The sequence below is a fragment of the Bufo bufo genome, chromosome 6 (assembly GCF_905171765.1).
Source record: "Bufo bufo chromosome 6, aBufBuf1.1, whole genome shotgun sequence".
In the NCBI taxonomy this organism is placed as follows: Eukaryota; Metazoa; Chordata; class Amphibia; order Anura; family Bufonidae; genus Bufo; species Bufo bufo.
In genome coordinates, this window is record NC_053394.1 from 110,663,700 (window position 1) to 110,683,602 (window position 19,903).

Genomic DNA, 19,903 nt, shown 5'->3' on the forward strand with positions numbered 1-19,903 from the left:
GGAGAACATTCAAAACAAGGTCATGTTACCAGTGGGGTTCCACAGGGATCTGTACTGGGACCAATTTTGTTTAATATCTTCATAAGTGATATTGCAAAAGGCCTCGATGGTAAGGTTTGTCTTTTTGCTGATGACACAAAGATATGTAACAGGGTTGATGTTCCTGGAGGGAAACGCCAAATGGAAAAGGATTTAGGAAAACTAGAAGAATGGTCAGAACTCTGGCAACTGAAATTTAATGTGGATAAGTGCAAGATAATGCACCTGGGGCGTAAAAACCCAAAGGCAGAATATAGAATATTTGACACAGTCCTGACCTCAGTATCTGAGGAAAGGGATTTAGGAGTAATTATTTCAGAAGACTTAAAGGTGGGAAGACAATGTAATATGGCAGCACGAAATGCCAGCAGAATGCTTGGATGTATAGGGAGAGGTATAAGCAGTAGAAAGAGTAAAGTGCTTATGCCGCTGTACAGAACACTGGTGAGACCTCACTTGGAGTATTGTGCGCAGTACTGGAGGCCATATCTCCAGAAGGATATAGATACTCTAGAGAGAGATCAGAGAAGAGCTACTAAACTAGTACATGGATTGCAGGATAAAACTTACCAGGAAAGGTTAAAGGACCTTAATATGTATAGCTTGGAAGAAAGAAGAGACAGAGGGGATATGATAGAAACTTTTAAATACATAAAGGGAATCAACTCGGTAAAAGAGGAGAGAATATTTAAAAGAACAAAAACTACCACAAGAGGACACAGTTTTAAATTAGAGGGGCAAAGGTTTAAAAGTAATATAAGGAAGTATTACTTTACTGAGAGAGTAGTGGATGCATGGAATAGCCTTCCTGCAGAAGTGGTAGCTGCAAATACAGTGAAGGAGTTTAAGCATGCATGGGATAGGCATAAGGCCATCCTTCATATAAGATAGGGCCAGGGGTTATCCATAGTATTCAGTATATTGGGCAGACTAGATGGGCCAAATGGTTCTTATCTGCCGACACATTCTATGTTTCTATGTTTCTATGTGTAGCCGGTTGTGCTCTCGCACACCTTATACAATTTTACCCCATATCTGGCACGCTTGGAGGGAATATATTGATGGAAGGAAAGGTGGCCTTTAAAACTAAAAAGGGACTCGTCAACGGATAATTTTTTCTCAGGGGTATATAATTTCAAGAATAAATCTGTAAGGACGGAAATAAGGTGTCTCAATTTATTTAGGCGGTCGAAGGCTGGGTCAGTTCTGGGGGGGACTTGGGAATTGTCAGAAAAATGCATGAACCGCATTAGGACTTCATAGCGTTTACGGGACATAACTGCTGCAAACACAGGGGTTGAGTGGACAGTACTCGCAGCCCAATAGGATCGGACAGAGTTTTTTTTTACAATGCCCATGTCCAGGGTAAGCCCCAAATTTTTTTTTATTTCAGGGACACTTGTGGGGGTCCACCGTCTTACATAAATATTCGTGGGCTTTTGTACAGCAAACTGTGTGGCGTACAAATTAGTTTGCTGCATAATTAACTCAAGGACGTTATCATCCACAAATAAATGAAAAAAATCATAAGGGGTAAAATTGCCGACATCCACATTAATTTGGGGAGTGGATAAAAATTGGGGTACTTGGGGGGAAAATGAAGTGGCAGGAACCCACGTAGCAGAAGGGACGGGACCGCTGGGTGGAGAATGAGAGGAGGTGGTGACTTCTACCACCATAGGGCTATGGGGTCTGGGGATGGAATCGGAGTCCCCGCTATCTGAAAATATTTCCGCCTCTGAAGCGGTGCCAGATTCAGAGTGGTCAGAGCAGAGAAATTCGTATGCCTGCTCCGCACTTAACAATCTCCGAGCCATTTTTTTTTTCTGTACAGCTCAGAAAGAAATTTAAATAACTGACCGTCCCTAAAAATGACTGACACCCACCAACTGACGGAGTGACACCCACCGACTGACGGAGTGACACCCAACAACTCACTGACACCCACCGACTGACTGACACTCCCTAATGAAGATAATTGACCGTAACTAATAGACGTCTAATGACGGACGCCTAATCACGGACACCCACTGACCGCCAGTTACTGACGGACAGTTTATAATTTGATTTTTTTTCATTTTTTTTTCACAGTATGTATTCACAGAGCCAGGACAGAAGTCTGATCTCTCTCTCCTCACAGAACAACTGCGCTGAGGGGAGAGAGAAGCACAGCCCCTGTCCTGGCTCTGTTTTGTAAATATAATGGAGGTGATCTCCATGATAGGTTTATCATGGAGACCACATGATCAGGGACCATTATTATTGGTCCCTGATGTTTACTGTGCTGAAGGCAGATCTTCAGCACAGTAACCAGTGCGCATGTCTGCGGCATTTTTTTTTTTATTAGATGGGGGGGTGCCCTAATAACTATATTGAAATATATCTGTGGGCCATATTGCCCCGATTGGGGTGCTGGGGGACCAGATCAGGGCATAATTTGAACTTCTCTCTCCTCTCCTGAGGAGAGAGACCTTACAGTCAGCGGCGGCGGCCGGCTTTAAGTCTGCGCATGCGCTGGGCCGCCGCCGCCATCTTCCTTGAGGGTAAGGGGGGGTGAGGATCGGGACCCAGCTTAGGACCTGAAGCGCTGGGGGACCCGATCCTAGCAGCGGAGACTTTCTCCCTCCTCTCTTACATGAGAGGAGGGAGAAACTTTAGTGCAGGCATCTCCTCTGCCGGCATTTTCGGTGATCGCGTGATAAAGTGTGTCACGGCGATCACGTGATCAGAGACCGCTTGTCACGGTCTCTGATCACTGCCCCGAGCCCTCAGCTACCGGAGCTACAGCGATTGATTTTAGCGCTAACTTGGGCTGAAGTGCCGCCGTAAAAAAGGCGGCGCTCCAGCCCAAGGCCCCTTAGTCACCGCCGTAAAAACACGTATGGGTGGTCACTAAGGGGTTAAAGGAGTGTAATCTGGCAGAATAAACTTCATATTCACACTGCTCCTGATAACAGAAGCTCCACAACAGTTATGTTTGTTCTCCGAGGTGGACTGGGAACTTTAAGTGGCCCTGGAAAAAACCTAAGAGTGGCTCCATGTTGTAGACAGGTGCAGATTGACAGAAGACAGAACCAATAAAAGTAGTCGGGGCCAGCAATACTGTAGTGCAGCACAAAATTCTGCCCTAGTAGTACCAAATACACAGTGCAGCACAAAATAATGCCACCCCCACCACAGCATTTAACTCTATCACCATTCTGAGGAAGGCAATAAGGTTGAATGCAGGAGGGTACTTTCTTCTGCCAGCCAAGTGTATAAGTACCAGAAGCTCCTAGTAATAATTAATGCTGAAAGCATGTACCCGACTGGCGGCTGTGAGGAGGGCTTAGGTAGCCCCCTGGGCACCAGCCCACTGGGAACTTTCCCTGTAGGGTATATGGCCAGTCCGCCCCTGTTTGTTCTGCTCTCAGCTGTTTAGGGAAGTCCTGTCCAATAGGAAATAGCTGTAATACATCGATAACATTATCCACGGGAGGTTTCCACATGGATGCCAATTTCCCATACAGAAGTTAATTGCTAATGAAAAACTGTAAAAACAAGTACTGTACAGTTTTAAATAAATTGTGGTGTATATGGTTCCCAATTGTGCAAGCAACAGCTGCTCAGGATGGTTATTATTGTATGGGATGCCTGGAATGAATTTTGTGATGGAAAGAATAGACTAAAAAAGTTGTTTATGTCTCATTTGGACAACTTAGCTTTTTTAAACCCAGAACTGTCAGCAATGGGGTCTGCAATACACTTCAGAGCTGATTTCCACATTCTGTTAAAGGGGTTTCCTCAGATTCACCAATATCAGATGCATGGGGTCAGAGACCCTGAACCCCCACCAATCGGCTCTTTCAGGCAGCTGCCAATGCAGAAGACGCTGGAATAAGATGTAGTGGCTTTGCTCCCATTAGTAACTGAGCTGCAGACACCATACAGAGAATGGAGTCTTCCATACACTGTATCGTTTCCAGCAGCTACCCAAAAGAGCTGATCGGTGGGGGGGCTGGGTGTTATAACCTAAGGATAGGTCATCAAACCCCTTCAATTGTCATTGGAAACAGTCAGCAAATTTGATTAATGCAGTTTTCATTGTAAAGGTTAAAAAAAATGCAAATTATAACAAGCAGGGAATGCTGGAAGATTTCTGCTCTGACAAATGCAGATCTAGAATATACTAGTATGCCAGGGGACCTTTTTTTTTTACAAAGTGACACAGTATGTAATCTCTATTACACTTCAGGTTACATGATAGATGCAGCGACTTGATTGGTTGGATGCAGTTTGTCCACACAACAGATGACAGCTACAAGTACGGACAACAGGGAGAATCACCGCTCTTATTGTGTCCAGTGTCCACGTCCTCTGTCCAACAAGCCTTGTAAAAAGATGTCATTAACCCACATAGTTAACCCCTTCCAGGTGGCCCGCAAACATAATGCAGATTGTTAAACGTGAGAGCTTCTTGTTCAGAGACCAATTATATCAGTAGAAACCAGAGAGTTGCTTTTGTTTTTGGCTTTTTGAAATTTATGATTCTGTTGGTGCCAATTGTCGCAGCGGTGGCAGCGCCTGGATCTGCACTTGGCTTGGATTTATCAATCCCGGTACACTGCACACATTCCCTCCAGATTTGCCACACGGCTTATAAACTAATGAGCTTTGCATACATTACACAGGTAATTTGTAAATGCTGATTACTAGCGAGTATGGGTAAGGTATCTGGGTAGATTTCTGGGGAGATGGAAATAAGAATTAAAAAGAGGAAAATCCTAATGTACAAGATAGAGAGGATATCACTTGGATCACGCTTTAGGATTCATTTATGCAATGTGGATGCAAGATCAACATTATCTGGGCTCAGAGGCAGGGATTTCACTGGAGATCATTTCAACTATAGATAAAGCTTCATTGTTCTGCTTGGTTTTATGACAGTCCTAGCAGCTCTTCGCAAGAAAAAGGCAGGTCTGTCAGGACGCATCAACACTGCCGGCTCAAAGTTACGTAATATTAAGAAATCCTAGATAATGAGACTCAAAACAGACAGAATTTAAAGGGCTTTTCCAGATCCATGAATGTTTTTTTTTTACAAACAGCTGCCAATAGTATAAAACAACAAAAGATACCTTACCAATCCCCTGCTGTGCCGACCCTTCCCAGCTCCATTTACTAAGCTGACATCGGATGTCGATATGTGGTCACTATTGCTGTGATGTATTGACACCACTGCCAGCAGTGATCAGGACTCAACTTTGATGGAGCCAGGTAAACAGAAACCGGCTGGAGATCCTGCGAGCATTGGCGCAGCAGCTGCCGAGGATTGAGTGTAGAGTCTGGTATTTTATACCATTATCAGCTGTTTAACTTAATTTAAAGTGATTTTCTTCAACAATATAGAAGTCTGAATTCCATTTAGTCATAGATGTAAAATGCCTGCAGTCTACTGTCGCCACTAGAGGGAGCATATTACTGTACACTCTGTATACATTGATATAAAGTATACAAAGTATAATTCTGTATGCAGTAATAGTATGCAGTATGCTCCTTCTAGTGGCAGCTACAAGCAGCCAGGAGTTTGCAGGCAGTAATGGAGCCCAGAATGGAGATTCAGATTAAACAGAACCTGTCACTATGGATGGCCTATCAAAAAGGACATAAAACTCTGAGAACCGCACTAAACGGCTTCCAAAGTGCCAGACAGGGAAGAAAAATGGGCACTTACTGATCCTGAGGTGTCACATGAGGCTTTTCAGCCAGTCAGCCACAATCATGGGAGGGGTGCGTGTCCCATGATCCTTTCCAAAAATTCATAACAAACGTTACCATCCAAAATTCAGACCCTTGTATCTGGAATAGATCTACTCACTTCTCGATCCAGACCTGCAGCCACTGTATTAATGGCTCCTGTCTCGCTGTGAATCACAAACATGTCCTGGGATGGGCTCTGCGGACTCTGCGTCATGATCCGATACATTACAATTCCGTTTGATGTGGTGATGTCATCTGCATCGTGTGCGGTCACCGTCATCACATAGGTGCCTGGGGGGCAAGGGGAAAGACATTTTATAAATCACCAATGCAGTAAGGAAATCATCGCTGATCGTGCATCTGACATTAAAACCTTATCCATTTGCTCGTGGAGAGGGAAGCGTCCCAGCCATCTTGATTGAAGAAACTGCAGGAAATCTCACAGAGTGATTTGGTGATGTCATCACGCTGGCTGGGTGCAGTGACATCATCATTAATGACTTCACTGCTCCCGGCCAGAGCGCTGACGTGGTGACCTCACTCGTGGTTTCTTCAATCAAGATGGCCGCAACGCCCACTCCGCAAGCAAATAGATGAGGCTAGTATGTTTTTTTTTAACCACCATTTCAGGAATATAGATTACCACAAAGCGCGGGGAAATTCGGCTTTGTGGCAAATACATTTTTTCCTGAAATTTGGATCAAAGTCAATTCGTTTGACTTTGATTTGCTCAGCACTAATTGTGTCACTATGGTAAGTCCTGTTATATTCTGCCAATCAATTCTTTACAGTATTAAAGGGGTTGTCTCACTTCAGCAAATGGCCTTTATCATGTAGAGAAAGTTAATACAAGACACTTACTAATGTATTGTTATTATCCATATTGCTTCCTTTGCTGGCTTCACTCATTTTTTCCATCACATTATACTGTACACTGTTCGTATCCAGGGATTACAGCCATCTCTGCAGCGAAGATACGAGGTGGCCTACCTGTGCTCCCACGGTCCCAGTCACCAGAGAGGGCGGTACTTTTTTTTTATAGTGTGCAAGCCCGACCACCGCTGCTGTATTGCAGGGTGGTCATAACCCCTGGAAACAAGCTGTGTATAATGCGATGGAGAAATGAATCAATGACCCTACTCTTGTAAGTATGAAATGTTATGGTGATAAAACACGTTGCCTAGTCTAATAAGCAATTTGTATCACTACCATCCATGTGCAACATCTTCACCACAGTCTTGGGGCAAGTCCTTTCTACTCAACCTCTCCATAACTACACAGGGATGCGCGCCACCTACCGGTCCCTGGAGCTGGCCACTGCTTTCTTTTTCCCCACATACAGCACTGTCCATGGTTTTGTGCCCAGCAAGCACAATAGCTCCAGGTGAGCATTTTTGCTTACTACTTCCCTCTGTGCTGCATCAACCCAGCACCACAGTGTCTTTTTTCTGTCCACAGATATACACTCACCTAAAGAATTATTAGGAACACCTGTTCTATTTCTCATTAATGCAATTATCTAGTCAACCAATCACATGGCAGTTGCTTCAATGCATTTAGGGGTGTGGTCCTGGTCAAGACAATCTCCTGAACTCCAAACTGAATGTCAGAATGGGAAAGAAAGGTGATTTAAGCAATTTTGAGCGTGGCATGGTTGTTGGTGCCAGACGGGCCGGTCTGAGTATTTCACAATCTGCTCAGTTACTGGGATTTTCAAGCACAACCATTTCTAGGGTTTACAAAGAATGGTGTGAAAAGGGAAAAACATCCAGTATGCGGCAGTCCTGTGGGCAAAAATGCCTTGTGGATGCTAGAGGTCAGAGGAGAATGGGCCGACTGATTCAAGCTGATAGAAGAGCAACGTTGACTGAAATAACCACTCGTTACAACCGAGGTATGCAGCAAAGCATTTGTGAAGCCACAACACGCACAATCTTGAGGCGGATGGGCTACAACAGCAGAAGACCCCACCGGGTACCACTCATCTTCACTACAAATAGGAAAAAGAGGCTACAATTTGCACGAGCTCACCAAAATTAGACTGTTGAAGACTGGAAAAATGTTGCCTGGTCTGATGAGTCTCGATTTCTGTTGAGACATTCGAATGGTAGAGTCCGAATTTGGCGTAAACAGAATGAGAACATGTATCCATCCTCTGATGGCTACTTCCAGCAGGATAATGCACCATGTCACAAAGCTCGAATCATTTCAAATTGGTTTCTTGAACATGACAATGAGTTCACTGTACTAAAATGGCCCCCACAGTCACCAGATCTCAACCCAATAGAGCATCTTTGGGATGTGGTGGAACGGGAGCTTCGTGCCCTGGATGTGCATCCCTCAAATCTCCATCAACTGCAAGATGCTATCCTATCAATATGGGCCAACATTTCTAAAGAATGCTATCAGCACCTTGTTGAATCAATGCCACGTAGAATTAAGGCAGTTCTGAAGGCAAAAGGGGGTCCAACACCGTATTAGTATGGTGTTCCTAATAATTCTTTAGGTGAGTGTATATACACATGTGTATATATATGCACACATATATATACATATATGCATTTATGACTTCCCAGTATAGTCAGTAGCATTTCTGGTTGGTGCATTTCCTCTCTATGTTTCATATGTTTATTTGCTACATTCTGTGTAGTTTGCCTCTTGTGGTGCATGTGGACCGCGTCGACATCCTCCATTGTATGCATATTTTGCTGGGGTTAGTCGATTATTGCGGTCCACATGCGGTTGGGCTGCTCCTCCAATAAAAAGACACGCCACAGTGTCAGGGGCTGAGCAGCTACTCCAGAATTGCCACTTCATTTCTGTGTTTCTGTCTTGTTAGATTTGGGTGTGTTCAAACACTCTGTTGCACCTGGTAACCTCCATCACATGGTCTGGCATAGGTGTGGCTCACAGCCTGGCCTCATTCACATTGTACTACCACAGTATTCATGCTGGGCTTTTGTGTGGAGGCTTGGCTGTGAGCTGAATTATATCACCCCCAGACCGTGTTCACACCATAGTTAGAGCAGCGGCTAGGACCCTCTGCCATGCTGAGTGACCGTGACGTGGTGCAATGATGGGCTCCGATATTTTCCTGACTGGAACATATTGGCGAAAGTCTCAGCTTTTAATACCTGCATTTATGACTTCCCAGTATAGTCAGTAGCATTTCTGGTTGGTGCATTTCCTCTCTATGTTTCATATATATATGCACACAGTTGAGTTACATTATTATGACCACCAGATATTATCCAGAGCAACCACTGTGTACAGAATAGACTGGGAGTGACTCAATAAGGTCCCAGTAGGTTGTCACAGGTATCTGGAGCCATTCTGACTACAGTGCATCCCACAGCTGCTGGAGGGTGCGTGAGGGAGGACCCATAGAGCAAACACTATGATCGAGGTGGTCCCACAGATGCTCAATTGGGTTTAAGTCTAGGGAATTAAGGGGCCACGGTAGTATTTGAAAGTCTTGGTCATGCTCTTCCAATGTCAGACATTTCTAGCCGTGTGACATGTTGCATTGTCTTGCTGGAAGAACCCATCCACCCCAGGGGTGGACAATCAGGATGTTGGGTGTACATGATCTGCAAAGATGGATTCATACCCAAATTGGTTGAGAATGCCTTCCACATGGATGTATGGACCCAGAGAACACCACATATGCATTCCCCAGACTGTAACGCTGTCACCACCAGCTTGTGTTCTTCCAACAATGGTTGCAAGGTGTTTATTCTCTGATGTTTCTCACCTGACACACCAAAAATGAAGCAGAAAATGTGACTCATCGGAGAAGGCAAACCTTTGCCAGCCAGTGGAGGTCCAATTGTGCTCTATAAGGATACGACCACATGGCATGCTCGTGCTGTGGTCAGGTTGAGGTCGCGCTGCGGTCAGGAACCGCATGGCCAATTAGTCTGCAGCTGCCTTTCATTTAACTAATGAAGACTGCACTGTATAGTCGGTCTTCATTGTTAATGGCCTTGCGGTATTGAAGTTGCCGCGCGGCCATTAACAATGAAGAGCTACTATACGGTACAGTCTTCATTAGTTAAGTGAAAGGCAGCTCATGGCTGCAGCACAGCCGTCACCGTGTGGTTGTACCCTAATAATCATGCAGCAAGTCATTTCCCCTCAGGCTGGGAGAGATATTTCATGTCTTCCACCTGTAGACTGGCCTCGCATTTGTACAGCCCCTGGAAGTCCGGTCATGTAATCAGAGATCAACTTTAAATCCTTCTCCCAGGGTGAGACGGTTCAACGCCTCTTCATTAATTGTATCAACAGTGAAGGAGCAAATGAAGGGACTCAGGATGCCAGCACTTGATACAAGCCTCCGCGTGTTTGCCACTGTGCGCTTTAAAGGATTAATTTCACAAGCCTCAAATTACAGCTTCATTTCAAAACGAACTCAGCCCCATAATTGGCTTTCTGTTCAAATCACCAAGGCTAAAGATTTAAATTCTTCATATGCAGATGACTTTCAAGTATCAGGCCCCATCTGTGCTGCGATCACTGGCATTCATCTCCCAGGGGGAGAGTCAAGTGAAGCAGAAAGAGCTGGTCCTTGAACACAGGAGCAGCCGAGCACACTGACAGTCACAAGTCCACAGAAACAGACTCCATATCGCCTGCTAGTGCACGCTGATGCTTGTAGTCCCACGTCTACCAGACCGCTAATTTATCTTACAATGTTATGGCCAATGCAAAAACTGCCTGCTAAAATTTGGCTTCTTTTATACCAAAAATATTGTTCCTTGTGTAGGAAAAAAACAAGTAGGGCAGGACATCGTCCACGAGGGGCATAAAGACTGTAATGCTATAGAATACTACACAGTGTAAGCATATACTTACCAGAGGACTGCAGATTTGTACATGGACATCCTTTTACTCAAATAAGTTCACTGGCCCAGAAAAAAGCAAAAATCCACGTGGACCCCTCTCTCATATAATGGTAGCTGTGGTTTATTTAGAATGAAACATGGTCAGTGTTTGGTCAGTGATTTCATTCAGTGATTGTGAGTAGTGTTGAGCGAAGCAAGCTTCGGATGCTACATCCGAAGTCGCTTCGTTCAAAATTTCGGATTAATACTGTACTTCTCCGTACAGTATTAGAATGTATGGGCTCCGATGAGCCAAAGTTAGTTATTCACGAAGTCGCGCGTGACTTTGTTGAATAACTTCTGTAGTTGATTTTTAAAGTGGAAAACCACTTTAAAACTTGAAACCGAACTCCGCTTCGGTTCCGACTGGGGGTCGACCCAGCACTAGCAGTCATGCCACGGCCTTCTCCCGCTTTTCCTAGGCCATGTGACATCACATTCACTGGTCACGTGGCCTAGGCGCAGCTCAACCCCATAGAAGTGAATGGGGCTGAGCTGCAATACCAAGCACAGCCGCTATACAATGGACAGCGCTACTGCAATTGCCAATTCCTTCTCAAACAGCTGATCGGCGGGGGTCCCAGGTGTTGGACTCCCACCGATCATATACTGATGACCTATCAAGAGGATAGGTGATCAGTAAAAATATCTCTAAAAACGTTGCTATTTATCTCTTTCTCCTGCACCCTCTTAGAACTAGGGGCCAGCTAGAATTCTCCTTAGTCTTGACCAATTTATATTCATATGTATGGCTGCCATAATTGCATATCTTTTTTAGGTATAGGACTATTATGTGCACTTTTTTTTATGAAATGACCTTTACTTATAGGGTGACATGAAAGTTATCTGTACGGGTAGAAATACATATGTACACCACTATGTCAATCCTTTTTTTCAGAGGTGTGCTCGCACTGATCATAAAGTATGCTGTTGATGTGCCTCCCGACCCTCCAGGCAGCTGTCACCTGTCAAGAAACCTGGCAGATTTCCCTGCAGCACCTCCACAGGGGAAATAAGGTATTACACAATGTCCACAGAAAATTTGGACTACTTGACATAATTGCTAGAGATGCACACTGTATTGGATGCAGGTTGAGTGCAATAAAGATGGTCCAGCTGAACTGATAGTGGTTGAATGACGGTGCAGTGTGGTGTATTGGGCTACAGGTGCACTTTAGGACGAGGAGCAGCACCAAGCCCGTAAATTTTAAACCCTAGTGTACAGCTTTAATTGTTACATATTTATTCACTCAAAGTCCTTGCAGAGAACGGAGTCATAGAAACGGTTCATTAATTAATAAATTCATTAGCTCAGACGCTGACACTTGAGCCGTTTGCAGCCGGCTTCTGAATGAAATTCTGCATTTGCGTCTGAGCTCGGCTCCCGAGTCGCACCATGTGACACGTAGCTCTGCTGATTAAGGCAGCCTGGTCAGTCAGGGGAATAGTGATATCAACTGTGAGCCGGTTCCTTAAAACCGGCAATATTCCCAGAGAGATTGGCTTCAAAGCTCCTGAACATTATTCACTGCAGTGAGAAAAATTGCAGACTCTTATTAGGAACATTGAAGCCACTATATACATTCAGGGCTGCAGAGAAGGGTATGGGGGCATGCTCGCTAAACATCAAGGAAATCCTGTGAGACTCCCATCTTTGTCTCGTACAAACATCCGAAAATTATTGTTTCTATTATTATTATTATTATTATTATTATTATTATATAAAGCAGTGTTTTATAATGATGCATCAGCAGAAAAAGTTGTGTGAGTAGGCAGAGCTGGTGCTGTGCATTCATTCCACTGACAGCATGGTTATTGTGCATGCAGAGTACCTGTTCTTCGTGTGCTGCTATTAAATATGGGGGGGGGGGGGGGGGGGGACAGAAGACTCAGTCCAAACACAACACACCAAAAGCTACAAAAACTCAACCTGAAATCAGGCAGAGGTTCAGGTCGCAAAGTGGGTGGTACAGTTGCTGAGGCAACAGGATGATGCCCCAAAGAGTCTCCACAAGACTCCTCATGTGCCCTTGCTGCATCCATGTGTCTTTGTTTGGTGCCTCCACATGGCACTGCATCACAAAGGTATTCTCCTATTTTTTTTAAGATAAATGTGGAATCCAATGGAAAAATATCTGTATGAGATTGGTACAGTAAGGGCCCATAGATTGCTATGGTGATGTGTACAGTCCAAATCACCTGCTCTACCCTATACGATGCATATGGTGGTCACGCACAGACAATATACAGCAGAAAGGGAAATCCAGCATCAATGGAACAAAGAAATTTATTGAAACAACCTAAAAACCAGGAAAGACAGGACAAACAAAACGTCTACGCGTTTCGGATCTATACACACTGATCCTTACTCATGACAGAACTGTACTCGGATATCTCTGGGACTCCCACAGAAATGAATGGAGTGCTGCATGCATGCCTGACCGGCAGCTCCATTCGTTTCGAGGGGCTTAGCAGGGTTTAATGCCCCCGTTTCTGAACCTGACACTACACTACTTTCCTGTTCCTTGGTAAGGGCAGTTCAATGTCCTTTATTCACAATAGAGGATAAGGAACATTCATATATTAACCATTAATGTGGGGACATGTGAGGACAGAGGTTAGTACAGTGTATTGAAATCTGTACCTGGTTTTGAAGCTTCATCCACAGAGCCATTGAACACTGGGCTGGAGAATTCTGGCCGGTTGTCATTCATGTCGATAACATAGATTGACAGGTCAATGGGATTCTCCACTTTGTTCCCATTCATATCCACAGCATGAGCCCTGAGCTGAAAATAAGAAGAGCATTGCTGATTATATATCATCTGTACATGTTTAGTTTATTGGACTGGGTACAGAGTGGATAAGCCAATGTAGATACAACTTGGGAATGTGGAAGGGGAGATTGGTGGTGACTATGTCAATGGAGAATGCTTATTTCTGGCAGCCCTTTGATGCGCTGTTTGTCTACTGTATATATACAGGGTGAGTCAAAAGTCTCAGGACACCCTTTTATTTCAGAAAAAAGGGGAACATAAAATATCTGAATACCCCAGCAAGTAATGGATGAGGGCGACTATATTTTAGGCTATGTCCAGAACATGGCCACCATCTTGAAAGCTGCCATATTGGTTCAAGGGAAAATTTTTCCAATGGAAAGGCAGTCATGTAGCATATGAAATAAGACCAGAATTTTCTCAGAAATAGATTGCAGCAATCAGAGTTGCAATATTTCTTGTGGTTCAAGAGTTATCAACACAGAAACTTCAAAAATTCAAAGTTCAAGTTCTTTGTTCAGCACCATTGAACACGTCAATTAGCTGTACATCACAGGGAACATTCCTGATTGTTGTTGTAACTTTCTGTGTTGCAAACTTTTGAACCACAAGAGATTTTTCAAATCTGATTGCGGCAATCGATTTCTGAGATATGATACATGACCTCTTTCTCATTGGAAAAATTTGCCCTTGATCCAATATTTCGGCTTTTAAGATGGCAGCCACGTTGTAGACATAGCCTAAAAGATCGGCCCCCCTCACCTATTACTTGCTGGGGTATTCAGATATTTCATTTTCCCGTTCGTTTCTGAAATAAAAGGGTGTCCTAAGACTTTTGACTCACTCTATTTTGTAGGCTCAGATCGTGAGAATGGTTAAATCAGCAGGAGAGAAGTGCAGTAAATTTAGTAATGAGTAGTGCCATGATGTGAGGAGGATAGTTGTTATACAGCCCTGTAGATAAACAAGTGAAATGTACATATATATAATACAAAATCAGGTGTATCCTGCAGGTGCCTTTATACATAAAAAACTGCTTGATATTTTCTAGTCCAGAGTAAAGCCTACAAAGCACTTAGGTTATATATTGGGAAATCTAGGCATGTAAAACATCTGGTCACTCTTATGAGGCCAAGCTGGACAAGCTCTTGCAGACTTCCACGTACCCCAGGCAGTCGGTGGTCCCACCACATTTACCAGCACAGCTGATGATGATCCTCCTCATTTGGAGAGGATTAATATAGGACTCTGAGCCATTCTGAGCAAATAATTGCTACAACACTGCCCATTCAGCTGCAATATTGTGGAGTGCACAGCCAGCTATCTGCTGACATGCTGCCAAATATGAGGAGTCCAGTTACCATTCTGTCCATCAAGAGGATTGTGAATAGTGTAGATCATATTAATTCCTTCGATGATTGACTCGTTCATATCCACCACAGCACATCCAGTAGGCTGATATTAAAATGAAATAGTCCATATTTCAGCGCCAATCTACAACTTTATTTGAAATCTTACAAGACAAGAAGCCAGAAATGACCAGTCATAAGACTCCTTTGGTTGGTTACCATTTTGTTTTGGGCAGTCTTCCTTGCAAGTAGACTATTTTCCATGACCCTCTGATTCTAAACCACAAGCATCCAGGAGGTCTGGAAATGTAAACCTCTTTCCATGTTTGTCCTGTGTTAGGGTCCCTTTAATGTAAATCTTTACTCACATTAAACAAATCTGCTTTTATTTTCCTGGATGTAGATTGTCTTTAACAAATCAATCCAGCTGGCAGTTGTTACGTTGTTGAGGTGCGAGTGGCTGGTTCTTCACCAGATGTGATGATTGTGTGGGTTCACTGATCTGACACTGAAATGATGCTGTCATATTATGCAGAGCTCTCGCTGGGGACTTACTAGAGAGTGTTATGTGAATGAGGAAGAATAAACCAGATAACATTAACTCTTTCCGCAACCAAATCTTCGCACAGTTGGGTGCACCGAGCATTACCTTATTTTAATCGTTGATGGCACAATCATATATACGGTAGACGGGAGATGCTTGCCGTGGAAACTCTTTGCCGTTAAAGACTTAGAAAATATTACTTTTAACTTTTCTGGTGTCATCCGGAAAAAAGGATACAGAATTAATTTGTTTCACATTTTTAAAGGTTTGCACAAGCGCAGACTGGGAAACCGGATCCGTTTTTCCAGAACACATGGTGCCGGATCCGGCATTAATGCATGTTCCGGAATGCATGCTGCAGTATTTTCTCAGTCCAAATACAGCAATGGCCGGACTGAGGTGGGGTGGAGCCCCCTTTAGGGGAGGCCCCCATGACGGGGGTTTGGTTTAGTGAGCTGGGGGGGGAGTGGTCGGGCTAGGGGAGAGGAGGGGGCTATGGCAGGGAGAAAGGTTAGGATAGGTTAGGTTGAGTGAGGGGGTGGAGTTAAGGGGTTAAATAGGCAGGGAAGAGGAAGGCAGGGGCCATTTTGGGAAAGAGAAAAAGCTGAGAGCTAGCTTACCGGAAGGATGCAGCAACTGGAGGCCATGATCGGGGAATTGCGGGCAGCGGCGGAGGTGAGGGGCCCAGCGTGGGCTCAAGAGCAGATTCAGCTGCTGCTGAGGGGGCCGGGTGAGGTGTCCGTTTTGCCTCACCCACCTGTTTTACGGCCGCGGCGGGCCAGGCCGCCGGCGTGCCTTTCACCATCGGCTTCCCCCCCTCAGGCTCAGCGCCATATTAGGAGCCCCTCGCGGGACCCTCCACGTCGGGTGCCGCCGACACCAGCTTCCTCCAGGCCCCGACGTGGGAGGAATCCTCAATGTAGGCGGAGCCTGGTTGGTGGCCGGGCCCGGCCATCTACTCCTGCAAGCGGTGACGTCGTGGGAGCGGGACCGGGTACTGCGGGCGCCTCTGTAACTCCAGGCACAGAGGCGGCCCCCAGGAGCAGTTCAGAAGCGACCGTTAACCCCGGCGTCCCTGGTCTGCGTGGGGCCAGGGGACAGGAGTCGGCCAGTCCCAGGAGATGTCAAGAGGTCCGGGCCGTGGAGGGGTCCTGCTGCACCGCACGTTCCTGCCTTGCCAGGAGGCAAGGTGAAGATGAGGGTTCCAGCTTCATGGTCTATCCTGGAGAGGACGTCCCTGGTCCCAGCGGGTCCAGGGGACAGCGGGACGGCGACGGCGTGACGCAGAGGAGAGATCTTCAGGAGTCAGGACTTGCGGCTGATGGGAACACAGCGCCCAGGCAGCCAGGTGAGATTGCATGGGGACCACTTGCGCAGGTAGTGCAGGGTGTGGGGGCTGGGGTGGGGGGTGTCTCCCAGTTAGAGTTGAGTAAGGGCCTGGGGCAATTGTTGGGGGGTTTGGCAGGGTTGGTTGCTAGTTGGGGGTTGAGTGGGGGGATGCCGTTACAGGCCTGGGGCGTGCACAGGTTGGCTGCGAGTGCAGGGTCATCGGGGGAGCAGCAACGGCGGTTGCCGGGTGAGGGGGTGTCAGTGCAGACGCAGGCGGGAGCGGAAGGGGAGGAGGATTCTGTTCGGGTGGATGATAAGGCGAAGGGGGAGGTTTATGTTTGCTTTGAGGGCCCGTTGGGGGCGCATTTGAAGTCGGAGGTGAGGGAGAGGATTTGGAAGGGGGAATATGTGGAGATATTTTCCCTGTTTCCTTTGGAGTGCTTCAATTTGGATAGGGTGCGAAGGGAGGATGGTAAGCGGGAGGAGGAGGAGAAGCGCCGTTATAGGTTAATACCGCGGACGTTCGCGAACTGGTTGCAGGCGTTCGCGATATTGGCGAGTGTGATTGGGGAGAAGACGCCGGAGGCTTGTTCGGGGTTGTTTTGTTATTTGGACGCAATCGGTGAAGCGTATCGGGTGTATGGGGGGGTGGCGTGGTTGCGTTACGATGAGCAGTTTCGGCAGCGGAAGGCGGTTCGCCCTGAGATGCGGTGGGACCATAAGGATATTGCCTTGTGGTTAAAGGTTACGGCCCCAGTGCGTTCGGGGCAGCCCTTTCGTGGGGAAGGTAGTAGTGGGAGGACGGGCAATACAGCGGTTGCCTCAGCGAGGGGACTGTGTTTTGCCTTCAATGAAGGCAACTGTAGGTTCGGGGCTAAATGTAAATTTAAGCACGAATGCTCAGGCTGTGGAGGGAATCATGGGGCAGCGAGGTGTTTTAAGGGGGGCAAGCAGAGAGGGGGGGATGGTTTTGGAAAAGGGGGTGACGCCGGTTCGGGTGGAAAAGATGCAACCGTACTTAGATAGGTACCCCAATAGGGAGGCGGCGGGTTTGTTAGTTTTGGGTTTGGCGAAAGGGTTTCGAATTCCGTTCGTGCCGGGGGATGCGGTGTTGCTCAGGAAGAATTTGCGGTCTGCTAGGGAGCATCCTGAGGTGGTGGGGGAGAAGTTGGGGAAGGAGGTGATTCTTGGGTGGATGGCGGGTCCGTTTTTGGAGCCACCTGTTTGCAATTTGCGGGTGTCACCGTTGGGGGTTGTACCTAAGAAGGAGGCGAATAAGTTTCGCCTGATCCATCATCTGTCGTTCCCGAGGGGCTCCTCGGTCAACGATAGTATTGACCCGGCGGTTTGTTCTGTAGTATATACATCGTTCGACGCAGCGGTGAGTTGGGTGAGGCGTTTTGGGGCGGGGGCATTAATGGCAAAGACGGACATTGAGGCGGCGTTCAGGTTGTTGCCGGTTCATCCGGAGTGTCAGCATTTGTTGGGGTGTTTTTGGGATGGGGGGTTCTTTGTGGATCGTTGTTTACCCATGGGGCATTCGCTGTCTTGCGCCTACTTCGAAACTTTTAGCTCGTTTTTGGAGTGGGCGGTTGTGGACTCGTCAGGTTGTGAATCGCTGATTCATTACCTGGATGATTTTTTGTGTATTGGTCCCCCGGGGTCGCCAGTTTGCGCGTTGTTGTTGGAGACGTTGAGCTCGATTTTTGGGAAGTTTGGGGTCCCGTTGGCGGAGGGCAAGACGGTGGGGCCGGTAACGGAATTGAGTTTCCTTGGCATAGTGATTGATTCGGTGAGGATGGAGTGCCGGTTGCCGGGTGATAAGCTGGAAGATCTGAAAGGTTTGGTGGCTAGGGCGATTTGGGCGAAAAAGCTGCAGTTGAGGGAGCTTCAGTCGCTGTTGGGGAAGCTTAATTTCGCTTGCCGGATAATGCCCATGGGGCGAGTGTTCTGTAGGCGGTTGGCGCAGGCGACCAGGGGGGTGGTGGTTCCGCATCATTATATTCGGTTAGGGAGGGAGCTGCGGGCGGACTTACAGGTTTGGAGTTCTTTTCTGGACCAGTACAACGGTCGCTCGCTGTTTATGGTGGGAGTGGTTGAGGCTTTTGATTTTGAGTTATTCACTGATGCGGCCGGAGGTTTTGGGGCGTTTTGTGGAGGTCAATGGTGCGCTGGGGTTTGGCCAGCGGTTTGGGTGGAACGGGGCTGGGTGAGGAATTTAGCTTTGTTGGAGTTGTTCCCTATTATTATGGCGGTTGCGTTGTGAGGAGAGCGGTTCCGGGACAGGAAGGTTCGTTTTCACTGCGACAATATGGGCGTAGTTCAAGCGATAAATGGTCTGTCGGCATCGTCGCCATTGGTGGTGCGGCTGCTGCAGCGGTTAGTGTTAGAGTGCTTGTCGCTTAATGCTTGGGTTGTAGCGGTACATGTGCTTGGGTTGTAGCGGTACATGTGCCAGGGGTGGACAATTGTATTGCTGACGCCCTTTCTCGTTCGCAGTGGAATCGTTTTCGGCAGTTGGCTCCGGAGGCGGATGCGGTTGGTTTGGAGTGTCCGGCTTGCCTGTGGGAGCTGTTGGAGGAGCATTGATGGGGCTTATTCGGGCGTCATTGGCTCTCCGGGTACGTGGGATACGTATATGAGGGCTTGGAGGGCCTAGGAGGATTGGTGTGCCGTTTTGGGAGGGGGGCTGGAGGAGCCGGAGTTGGCTTTGTTAATGTTTTTGGGTCATGGTAGGGAGCAGGGTTGGTCGGTTAGCAAGGTTAACAGTTACATGGCTGGGTTGGCTTTTGGTTTTAAGGCTCGGCGGATGGTGGATGTTACGAAGTCCTTTTTGGTGGTGCAGTCATTGAAAGGGTGGAGGAGGGTGCTGGGGTGGATGGGAGGAGGCCAGTCTCGTTTGGGTTGTTGCTTAAGTTGGTGGGGGCAGTTGCGGACGGTTTGTCGTTCGGAAGGGGAAACGCGGTTGTTTTGGTTGGCTTTCTCGCTGGCGTTTTTTGGGGCAATGCGTGTGGGGGAGTTGGTGTGTCCGTCGGTGAATCGGGTAGGGGGACTTTTGAGAAGGGATGTTGAGTTGTTTGAAGATAGGGTGGAGTTTGTTATCCGGCGGTCGAAGACGGATACGTTGGATAGAGGGCGGAAGGTGGTGCTTTTCCGGGTGGAGGGTTGTGATATGTGCCCGGTTCAATGTTTGCGGGATTATGGGATAGGTGGAGGGGAAGGGTCCCCGTTGTTGGTTCA

General features: G+C 46.8%; 1 protein-coding gene across 1 annotated transcript in view; it reads right to left on the bottom strand.

Moving 5' to 3' along the window:
- The window catches only part of CDH4 (cadherin 4), a 918,264-nt gene that overhangs the window by 100,839 nt on the left and 797,522 nt on the right, over positions 1-19,903 (bottom strand). The window contains 2 exon segments of the mRNA XM_040435851.1: positions 5,897-6,069; positions 13,309-13,453. Coding sequence (XP_040291785.1) covers positions 5,897-6,069; positions 13,309-13,453 — 318 coding nt within the window.